General features: G+C 35.5%; 1 protein-coding gene across 3 annotated transcripts in view; it reads left to right on the plus strand.

Moving 5' to 3' along the window:
- Window positions 1-234: 234 nt before the first annotated feature.
- The window catches only part of LOC128214379 (AP-3 complex subunit delta-1-like), a 40,614-nt gene continuing 12,930 nt past the window's right edge, over window positions 235-27,918 (plus strand). Inside the window, exons 1-23 of one of the 3 annotated variants that reach the window (XM_052920804.1) lie at window positions 235-448; window positions 5,062-5,157; window positions 5,516-5,596; window positions 6,050-6,130; window positions 6,503-6,610; window positions 8,579-8,708; window positions 9,672-9,811; window positions 10,096-10,169; window positions 12,231-12,280; window positions 13,792-13,841; window positions 15,855-15,903; window positions 16,390-16,535; window positions 17,057-17,205; window positions 18,258-18,384; window positions 20,772-20,875; window positions 21,408-21,639; window positions 22,319-22,476; window positions 23,762-23,869; window positions 24,568-24,628; window positions 25,052-25,123; window positions 25,854-25,923; window positions 26,355-26,372; window positions 27,313-27,476. In XM_052920804.1, the coding sequence (XP_052776764.1) occupies window positions 353-448; window positions 5,062-5,157; window positions 5,516-5,596; window positions 6,050-6,130; window positions 6,503-6,610; window positions 8,579-8,708; window positions 9,672-9,811; window positions 10,096-10,169; window positions 12,231-12,280; window positions 13,792-13,841; window positions 15,855-15,903; window positions 16,390-16,535; window positions 17,057-17,205; window positions 18,258-18,384; window positions 20,772-20,875; window positions 21,408-21,639; window positions 22,319-22,476; window positions 23,762-23,869; window positions 24,568-24,628; window positions 25,052-25,123; window positions 25,854-25,923; window positions 26,355-26,372; window positions 27,313-27,476 (2,364 nt within the window). In that variant the 5' untranslated portion in view covers window positions 235-352. The remainder of the gene's footprint in view (window positions 449-5,061; window positions 5,158-5,515; window positions 5,597-6,049; window positions 6,131-6,502; window positions 6,611-8,578; window positions 8,709-9,671; window positions 9,812-10,095; window positions 10,170-12,230; window positions 12,281-13,791; window positions 13,842-15,854; window positions 15,904-16,389; window positions 16,536-17,056; window positions 17,206-18,257; window positions 18,385-20,771; window positions 20,876-21,407; window positions 21,640-22,318; window positions 22,477-23,761; window positions 23,870-24,567; window positions 24,629-25,051; window positions 25,124-25,853; window positions 25,924-26,354; window positions 26,373-27,312; window positions 27,477-27,918) is intronic. The other 2 variants (XM_052920806.1, XM_052920805.1) reach the window with 2 other exon arrangements.

Consider the following 27,918-nt stretch of genomic DNA (forward strand, 5'->3'; position numbering starts at 1 on the left):
TTACAAATAGGCGAGCAATGTTACGAAGAGTGTTTAGTCTATGGCGATTGACCAGCGGTGTATTTACACACAAATACAACTTCTAGTAATTACTGTATGGTTACACTTCGATGGTCATTTTTAAATAAAATGTCAACACGAAGTACGCCACATATTTCAATGGACAATTGCTAGCTTTTTTGAAAGCTTGGAAGCTGATAACACGTCAACATGTCACATGATCAATGGCGGAAGCCATGTTGGATTTCTAAAAATAAACAGTGAGGACTGTCGGCGAAATATCTTCCAGATTTTGACAGTTATTTCAATAACATGGTCTTGTTTGAATAAATAATTCGTTTCAGATTCAGCAATGGCTTTGAGCAAAGTAAAAGGACAGCTAGAGAGGGTTCTAGATAAAAATTTGCAAGACCTTGTTCGCGGAATCCGAAATCATAAGGAAAACGAAGTGAGTGGGTGGTTATATTCCATGTTCCATAAAGTGATGTGAAGTCTTACGTGGATTGTGAGGTGTCATTCGAATAGAATTTTGATAACAGGAGAATAGACCCTACATTACCAATTTTGCGTCGCAAGTGAATTGGAATCTTATTTTATTTCCATTTTTATATTGTACCAAAAATACAACAATACACAAACTGTTTGTACTATTTTTTTAGTCATTTTTGTTATTGGTAAATATATTTTATTTGCAACCGACTCACGCCTGCAACACGATTAGTTACTTAAAACTTATTTATTTTACAATGGTTGTGAAACAAGATATTTCAATATTAATATCATGTATCAGTCATCGAAATTAGACTTGAGGATGAACAAGCCAGAATTCTTATATTATTGCTTGAAATAAAGATTTTTAACAAGCTTGTTATAAAAATTTAGAATTTGAGCAAGCCTGGAAGACATTTTACCAGTGCAGGGCTTGAGGGCTTGTGTTAATTTCGATCACTGATGTATTTAATTAAATCACTCTCATTGCAAAAATGTTACACAAGAGTGTGGTCTTGTATTGTGGGGGAATCAGAAGTACCCAGAGAAAAGTCACTAGTCCAACTTAATGAACCGAAACCAAACTTAAAAGTACCCATGCTGGGAATTGAACCGGGTCACCTAGGCGAAAAGCGAGTGCGCTAACCAATGCGCAGCACATTTCAGCTGATATCCAAACACATTTCAATAAAGTTAGTTATTTTAAATGGAAAGGATGGATGGAGGTTGGTTTTGTACGAATGACACTGAAAATATAACTGTGAATTATCTGAATGCTACATAATTTCTCAGCATGCTACCTGAAGGGAGTTTTTAAGTATAATATTTACTACATTTAAACTGCTTTGTATGTAGATTTCTCATGCAATTTAAGGTGAAATTACGGGCTGGGATTTCCGGTAACAAAAGGTTGATAAAATGCATGAAAACGTCCAATTATGATTGCCCATTTCAAATTGATTATGAAATTTATCCAATTCTTCAGCTTTATGATTTAGTATATTTACTTTACATTACTAAACTCAATTTTCCATATAGTTACAATGAACTATGAAGTATTAGTGTCCTTCATTACAACTTATATGAACAAGTTTCAAACTGTCTTTGCTATATACTGTACTGAATGGTTCTGGTTAATGATAAAAATTTGATTAAAAGCCTGTTAGAAAATTGATACAAACATCTAAGCATATTGAAAATGATAATTACTACTTCCTTAAGTGTCAATGAATTTGAATATCAAATACAATAAGGATACACAATTTATGACCAAGTCCCAAAATCATCACTGTTCACAAGTTGCAACAGCTCATTTAATCCCACTGTTAAATGCCTTTCTCTTTCTGTTGTTTGCTTTGCAAATGAGCACAGTTTCTTGAGGTAAGCACCCTGCCTAGTGGTTAGAAAAAAGTATACTCTTATTGGTGTTGGAGGGAAAACTGTTAAAAATCATAGTAACTTATGCTGTAAAACCGACACTAAAAGGGTCTCTCTTATGATTTATAGGATCCAATATCGCTAGGACTTAAATAAAAATACTTCTCAAGTGGTTCAAGTTTCCAGACCCTATCTATGTATTAAGCCCAGAAACGACCATTATTTTAGTCCTTTTTTTGGACAAGATGTAACCCTGACCATCATACATGTGATAACGTCCCGGACGTCCGGGATTGTCCCGGAAATTGTATCTCTGTCACGGAGTCACGGAGGGTGCATGTTTGTCCCGGAAAGTCATAAAAAAAAAAACGAAAAAAAAAATCTCGGAATCGGAATCGATTATCTTAATTTTACCATTGTAAGTCAGCTATTTTGCCTGTCCGGGACACTGGTCGTAAAACACAGGACATGTTGACACTAATCCGTTAATTGGTACGTGTGTCGTCGAGGTCATCGTCAATCACCCGATAATTGATCTATCGGCCTATTGTTGTGCTTAACGAGTGGGGGAGGGTTCTTGTATACTAATTCATTGTTTTCATATGGATTTGTTTGGTCTTATGAATGATAGCTTTTAATTGATGAATTGATATTTTTCACACATTTTACCAACAAACGAGCATGAAGGTAAGTTCAAAGAAAGTGACAAAATGAGTAAAAAAAACAAAATTAAAACACGGAAAACAAGGAATTTTAGTGTTTTGACCGTTTCCGAACTATCGTGTGTATTTTTACGTATTTTTACGCCGAAATAAAACTGACGATATGGGGTTTACAGACGGTTATATAGAGTGCTTTAATCACGTGACCATGGTAAGTCACGTGATCGCTTTATACAGCTGATTGTTGACACGTCTCTATCAAAATTATATGCATCTCCAAACGGAAAAAAGCTCATCGACTGAAAAATCTTCTTTATTGTCTGGAAAATATTGTGTGTCATTAATTGCAAACGTTTTAAATGTGATGAAAAAATAAATATTTCGTAACGCATGTTCTCAAAAGCGCGGGAAAACAGGTGCCCGTATAGTTGTTTATTTCCTGTTTTGATGAAACCGAAAGTAGACTGCATATCCTCCTGGTTAGCACTTCATTTAAAGCCTGGGAAAATATCTGGTGGTTTTATTTTTTCAAGAAAATGCAGAAAAAAAAACAACCATGTCAGGTAAAAAATACGTCTTGACAGTCAAAATAGGTACATTTTCCCGACGTTAAAAACGACTAAAATAGCCCCAGATATGCTATGGAATGCACCACAGACGTTCCCCATTTAAAAAAAAATCCGGGGGGGCATGCCCCCGAACCCCCCTAGTGTGCGTTGACATAACGACGAGTGTCCCGGAATCGACCCAAGAAATTATCACATGTATGCTGACCATACAATTATATTATTTGGCCCTTTTATCACTTTTCAAAATTGAAAGATTTTAGACTTGAATTTCTGTCAGATACACATAAATATCTGTCTGTAACTGTTTTATGTTTGAGCATAATTGTACATAGTAATATAACTCAATTTGAACACATTTTAGAAAAAATAGTTGCAGATGTTAAACCTTTCAGTTTGAGAGAACTCATTTAAGAATTTTCAAACAGCAAGGTGGATTTGGAATGTATACTGGAACTCTTTAATTTCATGTTCTGTTTCTTGGGTTTTTATTTTTATTATTTTCAGTTATTTCTCATAACTTTGTTCTATATGGCTGAAAAAAAGTTCATAGAATAGGACACTTTATAGTAGTAAGTACCAGCTGTGGCGCATAAGGGCATAGGGCAGGCGGCGGCGTCTAGACCATGATGTTGTTCAATCAAAAACTTAAGAAGCATTTGTCAGGTTGTCACCATGGTTTGGTCAGAATGTGTATGTGCATAATATCTTGGACAAGTTTGATAACCAGCCATAATTGTTCAAGTCACATTATAGTTATCACCCTTTTATTTTTTTAAAAGCATATTGTGTTGATTCCTTATATGGTATTGGTATAATTTATGGTTGCAGAAATCCGGATGCAGTAAAGCCTATTTTTCTTGTTGTTAAAAATCATTTTAGTACAGGTTACATCATAATCAAATGTAAATTATTTGCTAAAAAGAAAGTAGATGTATATAGCAATTTTGGATTAATCAGACTGCTGTAAATCCCATCATTGATTGATGTAAACATCTGCATGTATCCTACAATACTTGATGGTGGTCATGGTTTAAAGTGTAATTCTACAAAACATATGGAGACTGAGCAACACTATATAAGTTTCTGCTTTGGTTCCCATCCATTTCAATTCATGTTCATACTGTAAATGTCTGTGTGAATATATTGTTTTTAATGTATAAAGTATGTTACAATACAATATATATTTAAACTAAAGGCATATAGAATTGTGTGCCAAAGCAATGTACATGAATTTACCTAATATTATAGTCATACAATATTCTGTAGTACACAATATTCTGTAGTACATTGTAAATGACAATTTAGTACTGGCAGTTAATATTGCAATACTACCAGCTCAAATCTGCAGCAATTCTTGTAACTAATCCTACCTTTATTAGCAGATATTACTACATCAGAATCTGACTGCGAATGAGATATTGATCTATTTTAATCATAATAAAATGGAAATGTCAAGACAAGGGAAATTGAGTGTGTCATAGAAACAGTAAGCATTCATAAACCTTTTTTCGGCTTCTGTTAGAACTGGGAAGTCCCCAGAGATTTTTTATGACTGAAACAAATGTGCTTGTCATGCAACCTTGTTATGCAAATAAGTTTGTTGCTTGAATGACTTTTTTTTCTTTCTGGCTTTATGGCTTAATTAAAGGCGATATGTTATTTTCATGTCTGGTTGAACATATATAAATATATTAGGTACCATGAAATAACAAAAAGAGTTCTAGGTTGTTTTCAATGTCAATTTTTCAATGCCCCAACTAATATCAAAGAATATTAATGGTATCTCAGGAAAGGACAAACTGATAATTTTGTATGAATTGACTGTGTAATAATGGTTTGTTCTGTCACAGTACGATTTCTGTTGTTGGCTATGGCTTAGCTAGCTTCATCCTAAAAAAATAGTTTTTTAGCTTAAGGGTAGACTTTATATGATTATATCTAATTGTGTTTCTATCATGTTGCAGTCCAAGTATGTTGCTGAATGCCTTGATGAGATCAAGAATGAGTTGCGGCAGGAAAATGTGGCGGTCAAGGCAATGGCTGTCAATAAACTCACATATGTAAGTGTGAATAGTTGTTGAATATGTGATGATTTTGCCTTTAAAATGTAATGCACTGATTTCTTACAACCTATATCTGGAGCATTAAATAAGGTTAAACTTATATACATGTTCAACTATATAACACCATAATTGTTTTAAATTTTATATGTTTTTTTACATATTTTTATGCAATGATTTAATAATGTCCAAGTTAAAATGTGTATTAGCTGCATGTAGTAATCAAAAATAAGAAATGAGTTGTTGAATTAGTTAAAGTCATTGAGATACATACATTAGACGTTATACATTGTTCTGTCTGATCTTAAGACACGTCATACACCATCATGTTGTTTACTCGATTTGTTTTATTTTCCAGCTGCAAATGTGTGGGTATGACATCAGTTGGGCTGCTTTCAATGTGATTGAAGTGATGAGCTCCCCAAAATTCACATTCAAGGTTGGACTGGTTCACTGTAGTGACCATTCATACAATTTTCTCTTCTTCAAAATCATGGATCAGTCTGAAGACAAGATAGGGAGAAGTCCTTAAGCCATTAATGATAATATTAGTAGTCAAAATCTACAGTACAATATGCCATGCATTGGTCACATGGCTTCATGCTTCTGTCAGGTGTAGCATTTGATTCAGAGAATTCTATTTTATTTTGGCAACTATGTGTGGAAAATAGTGCACATACCAGTACTACCAGTTGCAATTTTATTAAAACATTTAGTTTATACCAAGTTACTGTTAGGAATAGTAGTTTTAATTTACCATTTATTATTGTCATGATAAATTAATGATAATAAATTAATGATAATGATAATTATACCATTTGAGTCATTGTATTTATGAATTTTCAAATATTTTAAATACAAATAATTGCATGATCAACTGTGATCATTACAGAGGATAGGTTACCTGGCAGCTTCCCTAAGTTTCCACGACGGCACTGACGTCCTTATGCTCACAACAAACATGATCAGGAAGGTGGGTATATGTTAAACTAGGTTTGGCTTGAGTTATTATTTATTATCATATACTTTAGTTTCAATACTTTTGTAAGTGTACAGATGTCAACTTATCAGCACGCATTATGGTGCCATAATATTTTGAATACTTTATTTTTGGTAATATAGAAATGTTTTTTGAAACAATTCTAATATTAAGAATATTTTAATTTGCAAGTTAAAATCTTGATTTGATTAGTATTCAAGTAAATTTCTTCAACTTACAATATTTTGTGGTACGATTTTCTATTAGATGATCCCATTATTACCATAATCCTTATGACTTTGAACTTTTGTAATGATTTATTTCTCATACAGTAATTGTCATGAAAAATGAAACAATTGTTTATAGGACCTGAGTAGCCAAGGGCTGTATGACGCGGCTGTGGCCTTGAACGGACTGTCATGCTTCATCACTCCTGACCTCGCTCGTGACCTGGCCAATGACATCATGACCCTGGTATGGTGCTTTTTGTGTGTCGTTGTTTGTAGTTGTGTTGTAGTCATCTAAATTAGACTTTTGGATGAACAAGCCCGAATTGTTATAGTATTGCTTGCCATCAGATTTTTGAACAAGCCCTGCTATATAAAAGTCAGAATTTGAGCAAGCCCGGAAGACATTTTACCAGTGCAGGGCTTGTGGGCTTGTGTTAATTTTGACCACAGGTGTAGAAAACTTAATAGACAACGCAAACTTTTATCTATCTTGGGTGTATTTTTGTGGAGGCTGATTGCGATGAGATCACAGCCACAATGTTGTCACAAAGGTGGTATAGTAATTTAGTGGGGGTTTTTTGTCATCTAAAAAATTAGTTTTCCAAGTCTGTATATTTTATATTTTATTGGGACCCCAACCATTAAATTTATGCAATGAGCGCTTTATAACCTTTAATTTATGGGCAATTTACAACACATAGTAAACTGTAGTTTGATATTTATTATTATATACCCTGTAAAATAACATGTTACAATGGATACAGTTCTGCAGTAAATGAATAAAACTGACATCAAAGTTAAATTACAAAGGCACATAGTGAACCAATATTGACAACAGCTACAAAGTTACAAGATAAAAAAAGGGACCCAGAACCTTACAATGGAATTTAACAAGACCAAATAATATTTGAACCATCCATTTTTGCTGGCAGCCAGACCTTATTGGGAACCCTGAATATATGTTATATTGCTTAAACCACAAACTACATGTAAATTATGAATAGAAATAGAATTCTTTTCCATTGATTATAGATGTCCATTTATACTTATTGAAATCTTATCTGATGGACTCCGTATGAACAAATGCATATCTGATGCTAAAACAGCAAGTATTGGCTAACGAGAAAACCTCTTTCAATAACTTAAGAATAGGGTTAATGGATGAAACAGATGGTTTTGTACGAGGCTTGATAACAGGTTATGTGCGTCATCCTGTATTTATTATGTTCATTGTTGTTATTCATTATTCATTACTGCTTTGCTCATTAATTTCCCTATAGAAATGTAGTTTTATAAGTTATAGCTGAGTACAGCTTCTTCATAAAAAGATGGAAGTAATATTTGTTCAAATGAATTATACCTGTCAGGATGGATGGTCTTTTTCAATTTTATTTGTATTGCATTTGAAAAAATATATTTGTTACAATTTTACCTCTGCTTTTCTAGAAAGTCTGTATAATAAATTTAATTTTGGCCTTGAATTTAATTAAAAAAAGAAATACTGGTCCTTTTACAGTTTAACTGAAGCTTTGGAGAGAGCCCTTTGTTATTTAATTTGTATAAATATTTATGCATTATTTTAAGCTTGTCTGTCATATACTCAGAGTTCTCAATAACTTTTGGCTAAAAACCATTTCAAAAAAATTATTACCTGCCATTTTCCTAATGTTTTGATGACCTTTTTTTTTTTAAAAATGGTAAATTCTAATTGGCTTAAACCAAATTGAACTGTCTGTTTTGGCTGGCAGCCGGGTCTTATTGAGAACCCTGTAGTTTTGTGTCATTGTTGGTATTTTTGTACAAATGTCTCAAACCTTGGACGTAACACAAAAAAACATTCAAGATATTCATATGAAACTTAGTACAAGCATTGCAAGATTTGTTTTCAATGATTGTTGATTTATGACCTTACTTGTTGATTTATGTCCCTGACTTGTTGATTTATGCCCCTTACTTGTTGATTTATGCCCCTGGTATGATTGAAAACCCTTACTTTTTGATTTATGCTCCAGGTATGATTGAAAACGACAACAACAGATGAGCAATGGCTTTCACTCTGCAGATCTCTTATATTAAATTATGAATTATTCAGTCAGCCCAACACTGTACCCATGTGTGAAATGGTGCTAATGATGTACATAGTGCTCCTTCAATCTACCTAGGAATCATTGTATAGAATACCTAAGTAAGGAACTTTCACTCTACTTTTCAGATGACATCCACAAAGCCATACCTACGTAAGAAGGCTGTGCTTATCATGTATAAGGTGTTCCTGCAGTTTCCCGAGGCACTCCGGCCTGCTTTTCCACGCTTAAAGGAGAAACTAGAAGATGCTGATCCAGGTTTGTGTTTTCTATGTTAATGAGCTGTAAAATGGAAATTTCTTTGTGTTGAAAATGAACATTAATTTTGTCCTTAGTGTCTGTATATTATATGATTGTTAAAGAACTTTTGAAAGGTATTTGCCTCTCACTTTTCAAATGTGCATGGTTGTTAGTAATCAATATACAATTATTGACTAGTTAGCCCTTGAATATGATCTGATATTCGTTTGCAGGAAGTGAATATCAGTCCACATCCTGCCAATGAATATCAGATCATATTTAATGGCAAACGAATCAACAAGTGTTTTAATATATGGCAATTTGTTTAAGATGCCAACTCTTATAGCCTCGTGTTTTACTAGAACTAAACTTGGACAACTTAAAATCATTGGTTCCGGTTTTATTTGCAAATTAATGAGAATATGAAGAAAAAACTAGGAACCAAGCTGGAAAAAAACATTGAATATATTAAAGATGCACTATTACTCCCAAATAAGATTTAACACATTTAATAGAATGGTTTTAATATACCAAAAAGAATGAACAAATGTCGATAACAATGGTGCTTATGAAGGATACCGAGTTCAATTTGAAAGAAATGTGCAGAAAACACGGTATTGCTACCTTATGAGATGATAGTAGATTGCAGTAAATCTTTTAGCATTCACCTGTCATTAAATATTTTTGCGTTTTCAGCTATTAAATACAAATTTATAATATTGTTATCAGTAATATTTTCCATAAATGCATAATTTAGTAAGTTCATGAAGGTTTATCACTCAAAATGTATGTGATATATATGTGTATGCATTGAATTTGAATAAGAGTGTCACTTAGATAGAATGACATTCTATATTTAGATAAATATTACTAGAAAATTGCACTGAATATGATATATATTGCGTAGCAATGGCTGTCTGGACCAATGAGAGATTTTCTTTCTATAGGTTACATAATTATGTTTAATTCTGATTATAAAAGGTGTGCAGTCAGCAGCAGTGAATGTGATTTGTGAACTGGCCCGTAAAAATCCGAGAAACTATCTTGCACTGGCTCCCTTGTTCTTCAAGCTGATGACTTCTTCCACCAACAACTGGGTGCTCATCAAGATTATCAAACTGGTGAGATATAATAATTCATGGTGAAAGCAAATTTTCAATAGCAATTGTTTTGAGGATACATTTTTTTTCTGCAAGATATCTTTTTAAGTTGTCTTAAATTTGCTTTATTTAACACTGATGATTGCTGTTTAAGCAGAAAGTGCCATAAACTGTCGAAATGTCATACACACATGCGTCCAAGATGCCATAGTCAATATTAAAGGTAATATAAGTAATACATGTTGCCAAAAATATTGAAAAGGATCTTTCAACCATTTAATTTTTTATCACTTTCTCCATTTTAGTTTGGTGCTTTAACTCCATTAGAACCTCGTCTTGGCAAAAAGTTGATAGAGCCGCTAACAAATCTAATTCATAGGTAAGTCATCACATGACAAAATTGTAAATTTGCAGATTTCCACTTTCAATGCAAGTTATTCTTCACATACTCAATTTTTATTTCATCTTATATTTAAAAGCATTTTGTGCTTGCATGCTTATAATATGACTTAGATTATAGAGAGTTGCTGAAATATGTTAGAGTCAATTTAGTAAATGAATGGTTAATGGAGTAATCAAAGAGGTTATAGAGGGAGTATACAGAGAGTTTATGAAGTAAAGGGAGTGTTTTAAGAATAAATGGAGAATTCATGGAGTTAACAGAGAGTTTATGGAGTTAACAGAGAGTTTATGGAGAAAAAGGAGAATTCATGGAGTTAACTGAGACTTTATGGAGTAAATGGAGAGTTTAGGTAGTAAATGGAGAATTCATGGAGTAAATGGATGGTTTTATGGAGTTAAGGTAAAGGTATAGTTTATCAAGTAAAGGGAGAGATCATGCAGTAGCTGGACAAAAAAGGTTTGTCAGGTAAATGGATAGTTTATAAAGTGAAGGGATAGCTCATGCAGTAAATGGAGCAAAATGAGATGTTATAGAGTAAGTAGGGGAGGGGGGGGGGGTCATTGGGACTGAGTAAATGTATAAACAGAGCATATTAATATACTATTAAATGAAGTTAAGAATTGAAAGGAGACGCTATAGATGAAAGGGAGAGTTTATGCAGTTAAGTTAGAGTTTGTGAGATATATAGAAAGTTAATTAAGTAAAGGGAGAGTTTATGGAGCAAGGGAATGGTTGTGGAGTAAAGGGAATGTTAATTGAGGAAATGGAAAAAGGGGGTAGTTTGTGCAGAAAAGCAAAAGTTTATGGAGCAAAGGGAGAGTTTATGGAGCAAAGGGAGAGTTTATGGAGTAAAGGGAGAGTTTAAGGAGCAAAGGGAGAGTTTAAGGAGTAATGGGAGATTTATGGAGCAAAGGGAGAGTTTAAGGAGCAAAAGGAGAGTTTTTTGAGTAAAGGGAGATTTATGGAGGAAAGGGAGAGTTTATGGAGGAAAGAGAGATTTACGGAGGAAAGGGAGATTTATGGGGCAAAGGGAGACTTAATGAAGCAAAGGGGTAGTTTCTGGAGCAAAGGGAGAGTTTATGGAGTAAAGGGAGAGTTTAAGGAGCAAAGGGAGAGTTTAAGGAGTAAAGGGAAAGTTTAAGGAGTAAAGGGAGAGTTTATGCAGGAAAGGGAGAGTTTATGGAGTAAAGGGAGAGTTTATGGAGTAAATGGAGAGTTTATGCAGGAAAGGGAGAGTTTATGGAGGAAAGGGAGAGTTTAAGGCGCAAAGGGAGACTTTCAGGAGCAAAGGAAGAGTTTAAGGAGCAAAGGGAGAGTTTATGGAGTAAATGGAGAGTTTATGGAGGAAAGGGAGAGTTCATGGAGTAAAGGGAGAGTTCATGGAGTAAAGGGAGAATTTAAGGAGCAAAGGGAGAGTTTATGGAGCAAAGGGAGAGTTTAAGGAGTAAAGGGAGAGTTTATGGAGGAAATGGAGAGTTTATAGAGCAAAGGGAGAGTTATTGGAGCAAAGGGAGAGTTTAAGGAGTAAAGGGAGATTTATGGAGCAAAGGGAGAGTTTATAGAGGAAAGGGAGAGGTTATGGAGTAAAGGGAGAGTTTAAGGAGCAAAGGGAGAGTTTAAGGAGTAATGGGAGATTTATGGAGCAAAGGGAGAGTTTATGGAGGAAAGGGAGAGTTTAAGGAGTAAAGGGAGAGTTTATGGAGGAAAGGGAGAGTTTAAGGAGTAAAGGGAGAGTTTATGGAGGAAAGGCAGAGTTTAAGGAGTAAAGGGCGAGTTTATGGAGGAAAGGGAGAGTTTATGGAGTACATGCAGATTTTAAGGGATAAAGGGAGATTTTATGGGCTACAGGGAGGGTTTACGGGATAATTAATAGACTAATATATTCTTAAATGAAGTAATGAAGTGTAGGGAGAGTTCATCAAGTGAATGTAGACCTTTTGTGGTAATGATAGAATGTGTGATGTGCATTTAAATAAACTAAGTAGTGAATACATAATTAATGGTGAAAATAATTACATTGTTTGTCCATACTTTCAGCACATCAGCAATGTCATTGCTTTACGAATGCATCAACACAGTGATAGCAGGTAAGCTCCACCCACAATACGCTTCTCCCACCAATGTATTTTCTTTACACCTTAACACATGAGCCATATCAGCCAAAATGAGGGTGGGGTGTTGGCTGGATCAGACTAATGGCAGCAAATACAGAGATTGATTGACTTGAAAGCTTTCAAAATCAAATGAGAATTTTTAAAAATTAGATGATAGATAAAAACAGCGAATGGAATTCATTTAAGGATTGGCATGTCTTATTAAGAGAAATTAGTTATTTCATGTCTTATATGGCTCAAAGATATTTTTCATATTTCAATATTAATTGATTATTTATACTTAAAATATCCCTTGTTTCATTGTAACTGACATGTTTCACTATTTTAGGGTTTATTTGAAAAGATGGTATTGATCATCATATAATTAAATAATAGTCTGCAGTGAATGCTGTTAATAATCATTAAATAAAAAATAATAATGAATATATGTTGGAGCTTTGTTATTATGGTAATATAAAATAACTGATTTCGTGACACTGATTTTTTTTAAAAGGCCTTAAAATTCATGAAAGACAAGGTTTAATCATTTTGATATTGATATTTATTTATAAATGTTTGACTCAAGATTATCAGTGTGTGATGCACATTATTATCAACATTTATCGGGATTTGATGTTGTGATTTTCATAGTTTTGAAATGTAATCTTGGATTGTCTGATAACAACAAGTTCATGGTTACTTTGTTCTAAATAACAATTTTGCTTGTTTATAAACAATCACAACTGCATACAAAAAGTAGTATGTACTAGAAAAGTAATGCCTAAGATGTATTGATGTTTTTATTTAACTGTTCTTGACAAAAAGATTCGTTCTAAAGTCCATAATGTTTGAGAAATAAAAGGGATGAAATAAAATGTTCAAATATATAAGTTATGAAGTTAGACACATGCATAAAAGTCATGGTTTAGCATTATGCCACAAAATACTTCTAAATCATATTAATAAATATATCACTGCCTTTTCACAGTGTATGACATCACAGTCCTTGACATAAATCCTCATTTTTCACTGCCTTTACACCATCTATATATCATACAGGGATGTGATTTGCGCCGTTTTCTGCAGATCTAATGGCTCATGGAACCAAGATTTTATTCATATTTTGAATTATTAAAAAAAGTTTGCTGGTTTCTTTTGGTTGTTATTCATTTTTTTTTGTAAGTATTGACACTCCAGTTTGGTTCAAATTTGAAGTTTGAAGTAGAGCCCTTAATGGGCTTCTAAAAAGGTCAGTTTTGCTGCTGCGGCAGGATATTTCTCCCTTTTTGACCCACATTGAGAGCCTTAAGCGCCCCCAAAACTAATTGCAAAATTGGTTACACCCCTTCAGCTGGTAGGTCAATCACATCCCTGGTCATAACCATCGACACAAATATCATTTTATATTTCTTTCTGCATAATTTATTGCTATATAAAAGTTCTTAATTGTGGAGCGTCACTGCAGACGATGGTATTAACTGACCCATGTCTGTTCTTACTTACAGTACTCATTTCTGTATCTACAGGCATTCCCAACCATACAGCCTCCATACAGGTATGGTATTCATGCTCTCTGTAACCACGCTGTCATTCTCACGTTAAAGGATTATTTAGCATCTTGCTTGCTGGTCAGCTATGGTGTAATTATTCTTCAAAATTAGACTTGTGGATTGACAAGCCTTCTATCTTAGAAATAATTATTATAATTATATCCCCCAGACAAACACAGTTTGAAAATATATAAGAGTTGGTTGGTCAGTCTATCAGTCTGTTGCAAGTTTCTTTGTCCGGAGCATAACTTGAAAACTTCAGGATGGAATTTAATTAAACTTAAAACAATGATCGAACATAATGAGAGAAAGTGCAGTGTACAGGAACCATAATGTGATGAAAATTATATGCACAGGGAGGGGAGGGGCGGCGGGGGGTTGTTATTTGATAACTTATAGCAAGCAAGATCAATAGTTTTCCTGAGAGAGAAACAGCTACTGCTATTACTTATTTTAGGATGAGCAATACTTATATATGCAAATGTGTATTTAACAAGTTGGTGGCAGTTACGTATTTTTGGCAGTGGTCACGTTTTCTTTGTTGTAACTATTATCATGAACATTCATGCAATATGTAGGGTATACATTCATTAATAATGTAGGCTTAATAGCAATAGCAATTGTAATGTATAATTGTGTTCAAGCAAAGTTGTGTGTATATTGTAAATAAAACAGTACAAATACAAGCTCTGTTATGGCACATAGTCTTTTAGGAAGTCTGTAGATGCATGATAGGCACATCGTCAGCATCCATGGTACATTATTCTGTTCATGCTACATTATTATTGAGGGAAAATTGACTGGCAAAATCTTGTTTTCATGAATATTTATTAGATAAGCGAGATGAAGACAAAATATTGTTGCCATGAATAATAGTTAGATAGGGGAGATAAAGAGGAAATATTGTTTTTATGAATATTAATTAGAAAAGGGAAAATACTTTTTTTCCATTGAAATTGTTTCTGACAATTTAACTATCTTCATCAGGTGTAACCATGTCATACAGGTTTTTTTTTATTAAATATAAAAAAAAATCACATGACATCATTTCATTGGTTTAGATTCCAAAGAGGTTCATATATGGCACCAATCAAACTGCCTCATTAATTATTCATGATCACGAGATTTGATTAGTGAAATACCCCACAGTAATGAACGAAGCAGAACATAATAGTGTACCAGGGGTATTAGACAATGGTAAGGCATAGAAACATAGAATAGAAGCTCTCTGTGCTTTGTATTGCAGATGTTATGAACACATTATCACAAATAATGATAAATCCACATAATTATAATCATGTTTTTTTAAGATCAGAATTTTAGCTAGGCCATTTTGTTTGGGGAGAGGGGCCTTATTTTGTGGCATTTAATTTAGTGGTTCTTAAGTTCAGGATAATCCTGAAATCAGTATTGAGAGGTTTTATTTCAGACTATAGTCAGGAATTTTTTTGCCCAGACTTTGCATTATAAACAGAAGGAAGTACATTGAATATAAATGACTTTGGAAACAATTTCAAAATAGGTCTAAGCTTGTTCACCCTGCTTAGGCATGAATCCCTCGTACTGAAACAGACCTAGGCTTAATTTGAGAATTAACAATTGTCAGCTGTGAGGGCCCAGGTGTTAATAGTTTTGTTATTTGTTTATTGTTTAAACAGACATCTAAATCCTTAAATTCATTGCAAGTTATTGGTAGAATGCATTAGTTATCTTATTAACACGAATTGTAGACTAACAACCTTCTAGAGTCCTGATCCATTCTGTATTATTCTCCTCTTCTAGTCTGTTATGTCTTTTCTGCCTTTTTTAGTTATAATTTATTTTACCAGAGTTTCATGGAAATGGTCTATGGTTAATAGAAGATAATGTCAGGAATTGAAATTGAAAATATTTGCATTGGAAGTCGGGAGAAATAATTTTGGCAACAATTTTTAAGTGTCAATTGGAGGTAATAAATTCTGTATGGTCATGTTTTTTGGTCAATAATTTGAACAAAATGTCAACTGATTTCTTTTCAGTTATGTGTTCAGAAACTAAGGATTCTTATAGAGGATTCAGACCAAAATTGTAAGTATTAAGTTATTGAAATTCTTTTCTTATCTTCAATAAAGCTTGTAATGCTTTAGATAGTAAATTTCAAGTCGTAACCCCTTTTTTGGCAAAAAATGTTTTTCAATAAAATGATCCTAAGGACATTGATCGTATAAATTCTGCTGATAACTTTACTGTTGGTATCCCCGAGCACTGTTAAGCAGGATGAGTTTTCTGAACAAGATATTTTATTCAAACAGGTCCAATCTTTTTAAAATAAATTTATTATATATGTATATTTCTTTCATGATAGAATTTTCTTTGTAAAGATATGTTGAAGTCATAGACGCTTGAAATGCTTCAAATCCAGAGGCTTAAAGGAGGTTTTGCGCCCTGTGACACATCAAGGCGCAGCCCTAGACCCACCAAGAGGCCGAAGACAACCTTCTAGGGTAAGGTATAGGGATGTTTGCTTTCTACCATTGTCAGCCCTGATCCATACTTTAATTTTTCACTCCACAGTAAAGTACCTTGGCCTGCTAGCGATGTCAAAGATCCTGCAGACGCACCCGAAATCCGTACAGACACACAAGGACCTGATTCTCCAGTGTCTTGATGACAAGGATGAATCCATACGATTCCGAGCTCTTGACCTTCTCTATGGAATGGTATGATCACATTTTACTTTGGTTTGTTATAATGCTTTAATATGTTTATAACACGAACATTCTGATGTTTACCACTATGTGGTTAATGACAAGGATTAATCAATGTGATTCTGAGCCCTCGACCTACTCCATGGTATTTCAAAATAATAAAGAATTTTCAAATAAATGTGAATGATTGATAAAGGTTTCTTTGTTAAAGGCTGTTTTCAAGCTAATGATACTTATGAAACTGTGAAGTGCAACAGTTTAAATGCAAACTATTTTAGTAAATAAGTCAATCATATTGATTGTAGTTTAAGCTGTGTATTTGGGAATATATAGCCTTGCAGTATAGCATTTTAGATTTATGCACATACCACATACACAATTATGTTGCACAGAAGAGTTTGTTTCCCCATGTACAAAAATTCGGCATCTGTTCATTAAGAAGAATTTTAATAAAGTTTGTATGTAACCATTATAAGTTTGTACATGCAAATATGCATGGAACTTCGATGACAATCCACAATTTTTCTGTATAGGTATCCAAGAAGAACTTGATGGAGATTGTGAAGAAGTTGATGGTTCACATGGACAAAGCAGAGGGCACAAACTATCGGGACGAACTACTTGCCAAGATCATACAGATATGCTCTCAGTCCAACTACCAATATGTCACCAACTTTGAGTGGTGAGTACTGATTTTGTGTATAGCGAATAATGTATGCTGAGTACCGAGTACCAGGATGAACTACTTGCCAAGATCATACAGATATGCTCTCAGTCCAACTACCAATATGTCACCAACTTTGAATGGTGAGTACTGATTTTGTGTATAGCGAATAATGTATGCTGAGTACCGAGTACCAGGATGAACTTCTTGCCAAGATCAAACAGATATGCTCTCAGTCCAACTACCAATATGTCACCAACTTTGAGTGGTGAGTACTGGTTTTGAGTATATGAATAATGTCCGCTGAGTTCTGAGTATCAGGATGAGTTCCTTGCTGAGATCATACAGGTATACTCAAAGTCGAACTACCAATATGTAACCAACTGAATGGTGATTACCTAAACATTTTTGCATGTCTGATTTTTTTAGAAGTGGGTACAGTTATGGCTCTTTATGGATATTGAACTGCATAACTTGGTTGCGAAAAAGGCACTACCAAAATAGGGCGGTAAGAAAAGGCCTAGGGGCAGATCCACCTAAAAAAACAGGCTAGCTGGAGCACTGACAATGTATTTGAGATATTGATAACTTTCACCATTGGAGATTGAGCACAATGTATTTGAGATATTGATAACTTTCACCATTGAAGATTGAGCACAATGTATTTGAGATATTGATAACTTTCACCATTGGAGATTGAGCACAATGTATTTGAGATATTGATAACTTTCACCATTGGAGATTGAGCACAATGTATTTGAGATATTGATAACTTTCACCATTGGAGATTGAGCACAATGTATTTGAGATATTGATAACTTTCACCATTGGAGATTGAGCACAATGTATTTGAGATATTGATAACTTTCACCATCGAAGACTGAGCACAATGTATTTGAGATATTGATAACTTTCACCATTGAAGACTGAGCACAATGTATTTGAGGTTTTGAGCAAAGTGCATTTGAAGTACTGTTCACTATTTTGCACAGTGCGTTCAAGGTATTCATTTTCTGATTGGTTTAACTATTAAAGCTAGTATCTAAGGTAATATTTTCTTTTCTATTCAGGTATGTGAGCATTCTGGTGGAGCTGACACGCATGGAGGGTACGAGACACGGTCGACTGATTGCAGCACAGATGCTTGATGTGGCCATCAGAGTCCAAGCCATCAGGCCATTCTCAATAGCTCAGATGGTGAGATCACTTTGTAATTGCTTATCATCCATTATTTAAAGAGAGATGTTAAGGGTGGATTAAAAAAAGAAAGAGCTGTACCGGATTTGCTTTGATTGACCTGAGATCTTAGCGATATTAACAGACACAAGAAGGCAATGCAAGAATAGGAGAAATAACCAACCTTTTTGGATACCCAGGATGCGGTGGGGTTTGGGTTCACTAAATGAAGGCTTGAACTAGGCATTAAAAAGTTTATAAATAGACATTTGAAGTATGAAGTAAAATGGAATGTTGATATATTGTAGATGTTTTTAATAAGAAGAAATATTAAAAATATGCTTTCCCTTGTAGGCAATGTTACTGGAGAATGCCCACTTGCTTGCCAGCAACTCTCAGCACCAAACAATTGATACCATGTTTTCCCTTGTAGGCTGTGTTACTGGAGAATGCCCACCTGCTTGCCAGCAACTCTCAGCACCAAACAATTGATACCATGTTTTCCCTTGTAGGCTGTGTTACTGGAGAATGCCCACTTGCTTGCCAGCAACCCTCAGCACTAAACAATTGATACCATGTTTTCCCTTGTAGGCTGTGTTACTGGAGAATGCCCACTTGCTTGACAGCAACTCTCAGCACCAAACAATTGATACCATGTTTTCCCTTGTAGGCTGTGTTACTGGAGAATGCCCACTTGCTTGCCAGCAACTCTCAGCACCAAACAATTGATACCATGTTTTCCCTTGTAGGCTGTGTTACTGGAGAATGCCCACTTGCTTGCCAGCAACTCTCAGCACCAAACAGTTGATACCATGTTTTCCCTTGTAGGCTGTGTTACTGGAGAATGCCCACTTGCTTGCCAGCAACTCTCAGCACCAAACAATTGATACCATGTTTTCCCTTGTAGGCTGTGTTACTGGAGAATGCCCACCTGCTTGCCAGCAACTCTCAGCACCAAACAATTAATACCATGTTTTCCCTTGTAGGCTGTGTTACTGGAGAATGCCCACTTGCTTGCCAGCAACTCTCAGCACCAAACAATTGATACCATGTTTTCCCTTGTAGGCTGTGTTACTGGAGAATGCCCACTTGCTTGCCAGCAACTCTCAGCACCAAACAATTGATACCATGTTTTCCCTTGTAGGCTGTGTTACTGGAGAATGCCCACTTGCTTGCCAGCAACTCTCAGCACCAAACAATTGATACCATGTTTTCCCTTGTAGGCTGTGTTACTGGAGAATGCCCACTTGCTTGCCAGCAACTCTCAGCACCAAACAATTGATACCATGTTTTCCCTTGTAGGCTGTGTTACTGGAGAATGCCCACCTGCTTGCCAGCAACTCTCAGCACCAAACAATTAATACCATGTTTTCCCTTGTAGGCTGTGTTACTGGAGAATGCCCACTTGCTTGCCAGCAACTCTCAGCACCAAACAATTGATACCATGTTTTCCCTTGTAGGCTGTGTTACTGGAGAATGCCCACTTGCTTGCCAGCAACTCTCAGCACCAAACAATTGATACCATGTTTTCCCTTGTAGGCTGTGTTACTGGAGAATGCCCACTTGCTTGCCAGCAACTCTCAGCACCAAACAATTGATACCATGTTTTCCCTTGTAGGCTGTGTTACTGGAGAATGCCCACTTGCTTGCCAGCAACTCTCAGCACCAAACAATTGATACCATGTTTTCCCTTGTAGGCTGTGTTACTGGAGAATGCCCACTTGCTTGCCAGCAACTCTCAGCACCAAACAATTGATACCATGTTTTCCCTTGTAGGCTATGTTACTGGAGAATGCCCACCTGCTTGCCAGCAACTCTCAGCACCAAACAATTGATACCATGTTTTCCCTTGTAGGCTATGTTACTGGAGAATGCCCACTTGCTTGCCAGCAACCCTCAGCACCAAACAATTGATACCATGTTTTCCCTTGTAGGCTGTGTTACTGGAGAATGCCCACCTGCTTGCCAGCAACTCTCAGCACCAAACAATTGATACCATGTTTTCCCTTGTAGGCTATGTTACTGGAGAATGCCCACTTGCTTGCCAACAACTCTCAGCACCAAACAATTGATACCATGTTTTCCCTTGTAGGCTGTGTTACTGGAGAATGCCCACTTGCTTGCCAGCAACTCTCAGCACCAAACAATTGATACCATGTTTTCCCTTGTAGGCTGTGTTACTGGAGAATGCCCACTTGCTTGCCAGCAACTCTCAGCACCAAACAGTTGATACCATGTTTTCCCTTGTAGGCTATGTTACTGGAGAATGCCCACTTGCTTGCCAGCAACTCTCAGCACCAAACAATTGATACCATGTTTTCCCTTGTAGGCAATGTTACTGGAGAATGCCCACTTGCTTGCCAGCAACTCTCAGCACCAAACAATTGATACCATGTTTTCCCTTGTAGGCTGTGTTACTGGAGAATGCCCACCTGCTTGCCAACAACTCTCAGCGTAATGGTATATGTGAGGTGCTGTATGCCGCTGCATGGCTGTGTGGGGAGTTCCCAGAGTAAGCAAACTAAAACATGTATTATTAAAAAAATATATTTATGCACCAATGTAGATCATGAATTTAAAATCTTGTAAAATATTCCATATAGCTTTGTATTCCAATCACTGTGTTTCCCTGGTTACCTCTGAAATTAAAAAAGGTCAACAGTATATTGTATTATAACTGATATATCTGCATCTATGTTTTTAAGAGTAAATTTTCAGGTAGCTAAATAAGCCAGGGTAAATACGGAAGATTTTACATGATCTATAAATAAACCATTCATGATTCGACAATGAACATTTTTCTTAAATAGAATGAAATGCCATATATGATCTATAAATAGAAATTGGGATTTCCAGGACTCAAAAATGTCAAATTGACCTACTTATAAATATTTAATGGTAAGTTCTGTAGATCTATGATAAATATTATTAGAATAAAGACCTTTTTATATTTATCAGCAGCTATGCTTATTTGTGCTACATATAATAGTAAAATTTCATCTGAATGACAACAAATACGTCAGAAATATATTTTCTTATCACAGTCACCTGACAGACCCCAAAAGTGTCCTGGAAGCAATGCTGAAGCCAAAGATTACTGTCCTGCCAGGTCATATCCAAAGCGTGTATGTCCAGAATGCCATCAAACTGTACGCTAACATCATCAAGCGTGCCGAGGGGGAGGGTGGCTTGGAGACAGTTAGGGACGTTGGAGAAATGTTACAGGAAAGACTGCCAATCTTCATACAGAGCTCAGATCTGGAGGTCCAGGAAAGGGTATGTGACGATTTATTTATTTACCATTATTGGTCAATCAGATGGGCCAAGGGTCTTTGGGGTCAGAAAAATGTTACAGGGTAAACTGCCAATATTAATACAGAGTTTTGATCTGGAGGCCAAAGAAAGGTTAGGAGATAATTTATTTTTTACTGTTAGTGGTATATCAAAAGGGGGAAGGGTCTTTTGGTAAAGAAAAGAATATTGGAGATGGAAGGTTGTAGAAATGTTAGAGGGAAAAGTGCTAATCTTGCGACAGAATTCGAACCTGGAGGTGTAGGAAAGGGTAGTTGCTGATTGGTTTTTGGTCTAAAATATGTAAATAGAAAAAGGGGGTGGCTGAAGCTTGAGAAATGGTAGAAATGTTGCAGAAAACTGCTCATCTTCATAATAGTTCCGACCTTGAAGTGATTTATTATTTGTCAGTATGTGCATTTTAGGGTGTTGGAATAATTTTGCAGTTACATTATACTGATAAGTCAGTAATGGGTAGGTGTTAGTTGTTACTTAGGCATTGGGGAACAGGGAACTATGGGACAGTGATGGAGGTTTAAGAAATTATTTTGGAAAGTTAACCTGCCTATACAGTTTAGTATATGAGTATTGTAAAAAAAAAGCTAAAATAAATACTTCAGTTAAGTATATCAATTAAACAATTAATCATTTTACCTTATTACAGGCATGCTGTATGGTCCAGCTGGTGAAGTATGTACTGAAGCTACAGGACAAGGGTGGTGAGGCGGCTGCTGGAATCGCGGAGGAAATTAACGCCCTGTTTGCTGGAGAACTCAACCCAGTGGCGCCTAAGGCTCAGAAAAAAGTGCCAGTGCCTGAAGGGTGGGTATAATCCATGTTTGCTTCTTAAAAAAACAAACATAATTCTCTCATTTCCTCCATTGAAGATGAATTTATTTACGTATTGTATCTGTATACATGTATATTTTATTAAATTATAAATGACATCACCATGATATATCTTTTTTTATGAATAAAACTAGTGTAATAACTTTTGATGAGACATCATAAATGACTAGCATCGTTTTATGTACTTGGCATTGTGAATTATCATAGAATGTATATCATATATATAGAATATCACACTTTGTGCTCATTCAATATGAATATAATAAGCTTTTTTAATACATTCCATATAATTATCCCCCGCCGAATCAAAGATTTCAGGAGGGGGATATTGTTTTGTTGTTGTCCGTCTGTCAGTCCGTCCATCAGGGACCATATCTTGGTAGGCATTGATCAGAAAATGTTCAAACTTGGTCAGAATGTTCCCATTGATCAAATCTCAACCACTTTTTAAAAGTGGGTCATTTGGGGTCAAAAACTAGGTCACTAGGTCAAATCTTAGAAAAATCTTTGGAACATAAAAGAGGCATTATACATGATCAAATATTTATGAAACTTAATCAGAATGTTTTCCTTGATGAACTCTTGGTTGTAAATAAAACTGGGTCACATGATCAAATATTAGGTCATTAGGTCAAATCTTAGAAAAATCTTGTCCAGAACCATATCATGGTAATGATTGGTCAATTTATGTTCAAAATTGGTCATGATGTACCCCTTGATAAAATATGGACCACTTAAAAAAGTGGGACACATGGGGTCAAAAACTAGGTCAGTCAGTCAAATCTTAGAAAAATCTTTGAACATACTAGAGGCATTATATATTGTCAAATATTTATAAAACTTCATCAGAATGTTTTCCTTGATGAAGTCTTGGACTTATTTAAATCTGGGTCACATATGATCGAAAATTAGGTCACAAGGTCAAATCTTAGAATTTTTTTGTCGGGAATGGAAATGATTGGTTGAATATCAAACTTGGTCAGATGTAATGTACCCCTTGATGAAATATGGACTGCTTGTAAAAGTGGGGCACATGGGGTCAAAAATTAGGTCACTAGGTCATATCTTAAAAAAATCTTTGAAACACATTAGAGGCAATATGTATGGTCTAATATTCATGAAACTGGATCAGAATGTTTTCCTTGATGAACTCTTGGAGGTGTTTTAAACTGGGTCACATGTGATATGCTGTACTTAAGTTACATACTCATCACATCATCACAACTAAGTAAAACTAATTGTCTTCATTTATTAACAGACTTGACCTAGATGCGTGGATTAACGAGCCACCTTCAGAAAGTTCTGAAGACGATGATGAAAAGGTTGGAGGATCCATATTTGTGCCAACCACCCATGATGACCACAGGTAAATTATGATACCTCGAGCCTCGGAAAATTCAGGCAAGCGAGAATGTTTACCTTCAATGTAAAGAAATCGGTCCTTTACGTATATTTCGAGGAAATTTGAGCCAAGCCAGTTTGAGTCAACGGGGTTCGACTGTAGATGAGTTTGAACTTCTTTCTATCACAACAATTGGGAAACAAGTTATTTCAACATTATATAAGTTACTCTTATTTTCACAATGTTGAACAAGAGAGTGATTTTGTGTTGTGATGGAAAATGGAGTAATTAATGGAAACCTACATGTCCTGCTTGATGACCTCAAACCATACTCACAAATCCAGGCTATTAATTGAACCTGCGACGCCATCTATGAGAAACCAGTGCCCTTAATCACTGTGCTCACCAGATAAAGAACCTTTGCCATTTATTAAATAATCTTTACAAAAATGAATGGCAAAAACAAGACAAATAACTTTCGGTTCTGCTGTTGCAGTTGACCAATAGAATGAAAAGTAATCAGATGTTGTTGTTGTTAAGTTTATAAAGGGCCGCCCTATAGTGGCTGCATTATGGCTTGACCCCGTCACATCCCCAAGTGTGACTTAAACAAAAAAATTATGCCAGAGAGGTGGTTTTGCAAAAGAAAATCTTTTTGAAAAGAAATCAAATCAGGTGCTTCCCTTTAAATGTCACTTCAAACTTACGTTTTTGTATTTCAGATCATTCTACAGCGAACCAAAGAAAAAAGTACCTGAACTCACGGAAGAAGAAATGCAAAAGGTTTGTGTTAAGTTTTTCTAGGCTTTGCTTTCTGATGTCAAAACCTTCTCGAGAAATTAATTACCATTGTTCATGTCTTTGGTTTGCAACCGCCATGTATGTTACACATGACCTCCTGACCTTAAAGCTTACATTTCTTTTTCAAATATTTTGCTGATTATACCCCAACAAAACAAAGTTTGTTGGCGATTTTGTCTGGACTATTACTCATAAAAGGGTCCATTAAAGAATTTTAGCACTCATGTTTTAACACCATCATAATTATTAAGGTCAAGTTTGACCTTGGTTACAAACCACCATTTTTTTATGTTATCCAAAAGACTGAAACAGGTAAATAAAAAGATTACCATGTTTTATGGTATTTATATAAAATGATAACCCGACATAGTAAAGTTAACACTGTTTTCATGTTGTTTTTATCAGATGAAACATCAGAGGATGGCAGACCAAGAACACAATCCAAACTACCTCAAGCCATCCAAGGGAAATAACAAGGTAAGAAACATTCATTTGTTGTTAGGTTGAGTGGAATATTGGTTTCTTACTTTGTGCCAATTGTTCAGAACCTTTTATACGCCAGGTTACAGAACTGGTCTTGTTATCATTTCACCTGGGTGGGCGGTGTCCAGTATGTTGTTGGATCAATAACTTAAGCAATTGTCCAATTATCACCTAATTTGGTCAGTATATATATGGTCATAATATCTTGGGCCGTTTTAATAACCAGCCATATCGCTTGAGGTGCTTGAGAGTTATCACTCTTTAATCATAGAAATTACCTAAAATCTGATTTGTCCAATCAATAACTTAAGAAGCCTTTGTAAAATCATCACCAAATTTAGTCAGAATATGTATGCGCAGAATATCTTGGTCATGTTCAGTAAACAGCCACATCCCTTAAGTCACTCGAAAGTTATTTCCCTTTAATTATAGAAATTACCTAAAATCAGTTGGATCAATAAAGCTTAAGTCCAACCATCTTAAACTTTAGAAAATATGTTTATCGGTAGAATATGCCAGTCAGGTTTTATAACCAGACACGGCGTCTTTTTCACTCCAGAGTTATGACTCTCAAAGTATCAAATCTTGAATGTTATGATTGAAAAAAAAATGAGCAATGTACATGAATGATTCTTTTACGGAAAATAACAAAAAGAATATTTTCTCTCATTCATGCTCATGTCCTTGTTTCTTTTAGCATTAAATGTTCATCTTTCATCCACAGAAGAGTAGCACCAAGGAGGAGGCCAATGGTGTGATGGAGATTGACCTCTCTGTTCCCCTCCATGTACCAGGTGGGTAGAGGCGGAGTTCTAGAGGTCCTACTAAGGCCGCCTCATTACAGAATCTTAAGTCATAACTTCAATAATCTTAGATTCATATAAGCATCACAAATGGAAACAAGTTGACTTTTTTATATTTCCTCAACTTTCTGTTTATTTTAAATGCTGGCTACTGTTCAGCTTGCACAAATATGGAACAAAATTATGAAAATTTAACATTTTAATAATTCCAATATACGACTAAGATCGACTTAGAACTTTATTGAAACAGGCCCTGAACTCTTTAGATTGTTCAGTAACTAAATCATCTTTATATTTGTAGTAGCCTGTAGAAAACTGCAGTCATTTCTCGATGTATCGCCACTATCATTTGCCAATCATAACATGTGTGTTGATGGGTTGAATGTCCTTTGTAAACATACACAAGTAATTCAAAATTGCAGGTGGAACCCAAGTGTCTGGTATTTGGCTTTATAACCGAAACACCCCTATGGATGTGTTAATAACTTGCATATACAGTACCCCTGTTGTTAAATTTTACCCCCTTAAATTACTTTAAACACCTGCACCATGCATATATACCCAATTTCTTCCGTATTATAATCAGCTCATGCACTCTATGCTGCTTCACAGTAAATTTTAAAAATAAACTGCTAATGGCATGCCGTGTACAAGCAACATTACACTTGTCAAAGTAGAAACTGCAAATGGCAGGTCTTGAATAAGAGCATTATACTGAATAAGCAGCATTATGCTTGTATAATTTATAAGTTGCAAATGACAAGCATTGAACAAGCTGCAATACACTTGCATAACATTTTAACTGCAAATGACAAGCCAAGAACATGCAGAATTACACTTGAATAGAATTTAAACTGCTGATGATAAAATTTGAACAAGCTGCTTTACACTTGTATAGAATATAACTGCAAGTGGAAAGCCTTAAACAGGCTATACAACACATGTTGTTTTTTTTCTTTTGAGCAAATAAAGGGATAGCCGTCCGCAATTTTGTGTCTTGAAAGGCTTAATACAGAGTTTGCTTTTTTGGAAATGAAACACATTTTTTCTTTTCCCATAATGAGTAAATTATCTTATAACCAAGTGTTCCCCGCTGAAGCTACATGCGCATGACTGCTGTTTACTTGTACCTTTGAAAAAAAAATACTAAGAAATAATTTGTGACTATCTAAAACTAAAGTTAATGCTGTAAAACAATGTGTTTTCAAAATATGTTTTAGCTAAACAGGTTATTCCCCCAGGGTTACTTTCATTTCTTTGAGAAATCTAAAACTTTCAAAAATACCTGGTAAGTTAAAATATTTTACAGTCTTGTTTATACATTTACATGCATGTGCATAGGAATGTTTGTCGGTCAAGGTGCTTTTCATTATGTGCCAGGATTTGCTTCCTCCGACAAGTACATGCAGTTGGAAAATGAGGAAAGAAGAAAGCGTAAAAGTGGGAAGAAGAAGAAACGTAAGAAGAAGGGTGCAGCTGCGGACAGTGATGAAGACGACATTCCACAGGCACATCAGGTGTCCACAGTAGAGGAATTACCTGAGGTAAGCTGTGGGTGGGGAAGTGGGAGATAGGTTAAGGGGGCGGCTCTGGACAGTGATGAAGAGGACATTCCACAGGCACATCAGGTGTCCACAGTAGAGGAATTACCTGAGGTAAGCTGTGGGTGGGGAAGTGGGAGATAGGTTAAGGGGGCGGCTCTGGACAGTGATGAAGAGGACATTCAACAGGCACATCAGGTGTCCACAGTTGAGGAATTACCTGAGGTAAATGAGGGGCGGGGAATGGGGAGATGGGTTAAGGGGACAGGGGTACTGGAGCCAAAATTGGCAGAGCCTCGTTGTAATGAGGATTCAACAAACTAACCAGATGTCCACTGTAGGCGAGCAGCCTGATGTAAGGGGGTCGGGGGGGATGTGAAACATCAAGGGATGGATGAGCCTCTAAGGATTGTGATGAGATGAACAGGAGGATATTTTATGAAAA

Source organism: Mya arenaria, chromosome 13 (genome assembly GCF_026914265.1).
Source record: "Mya arenaria isolate MELC-2E11 chromosome 13, ASM2691426v1".
In the NCBI taxonomy this organism is placed as follows: Eukaryota; Metazoa; Mollusca; class Bivalvia; order Myida; family Myidae; genus Mya; species Mya arenaria.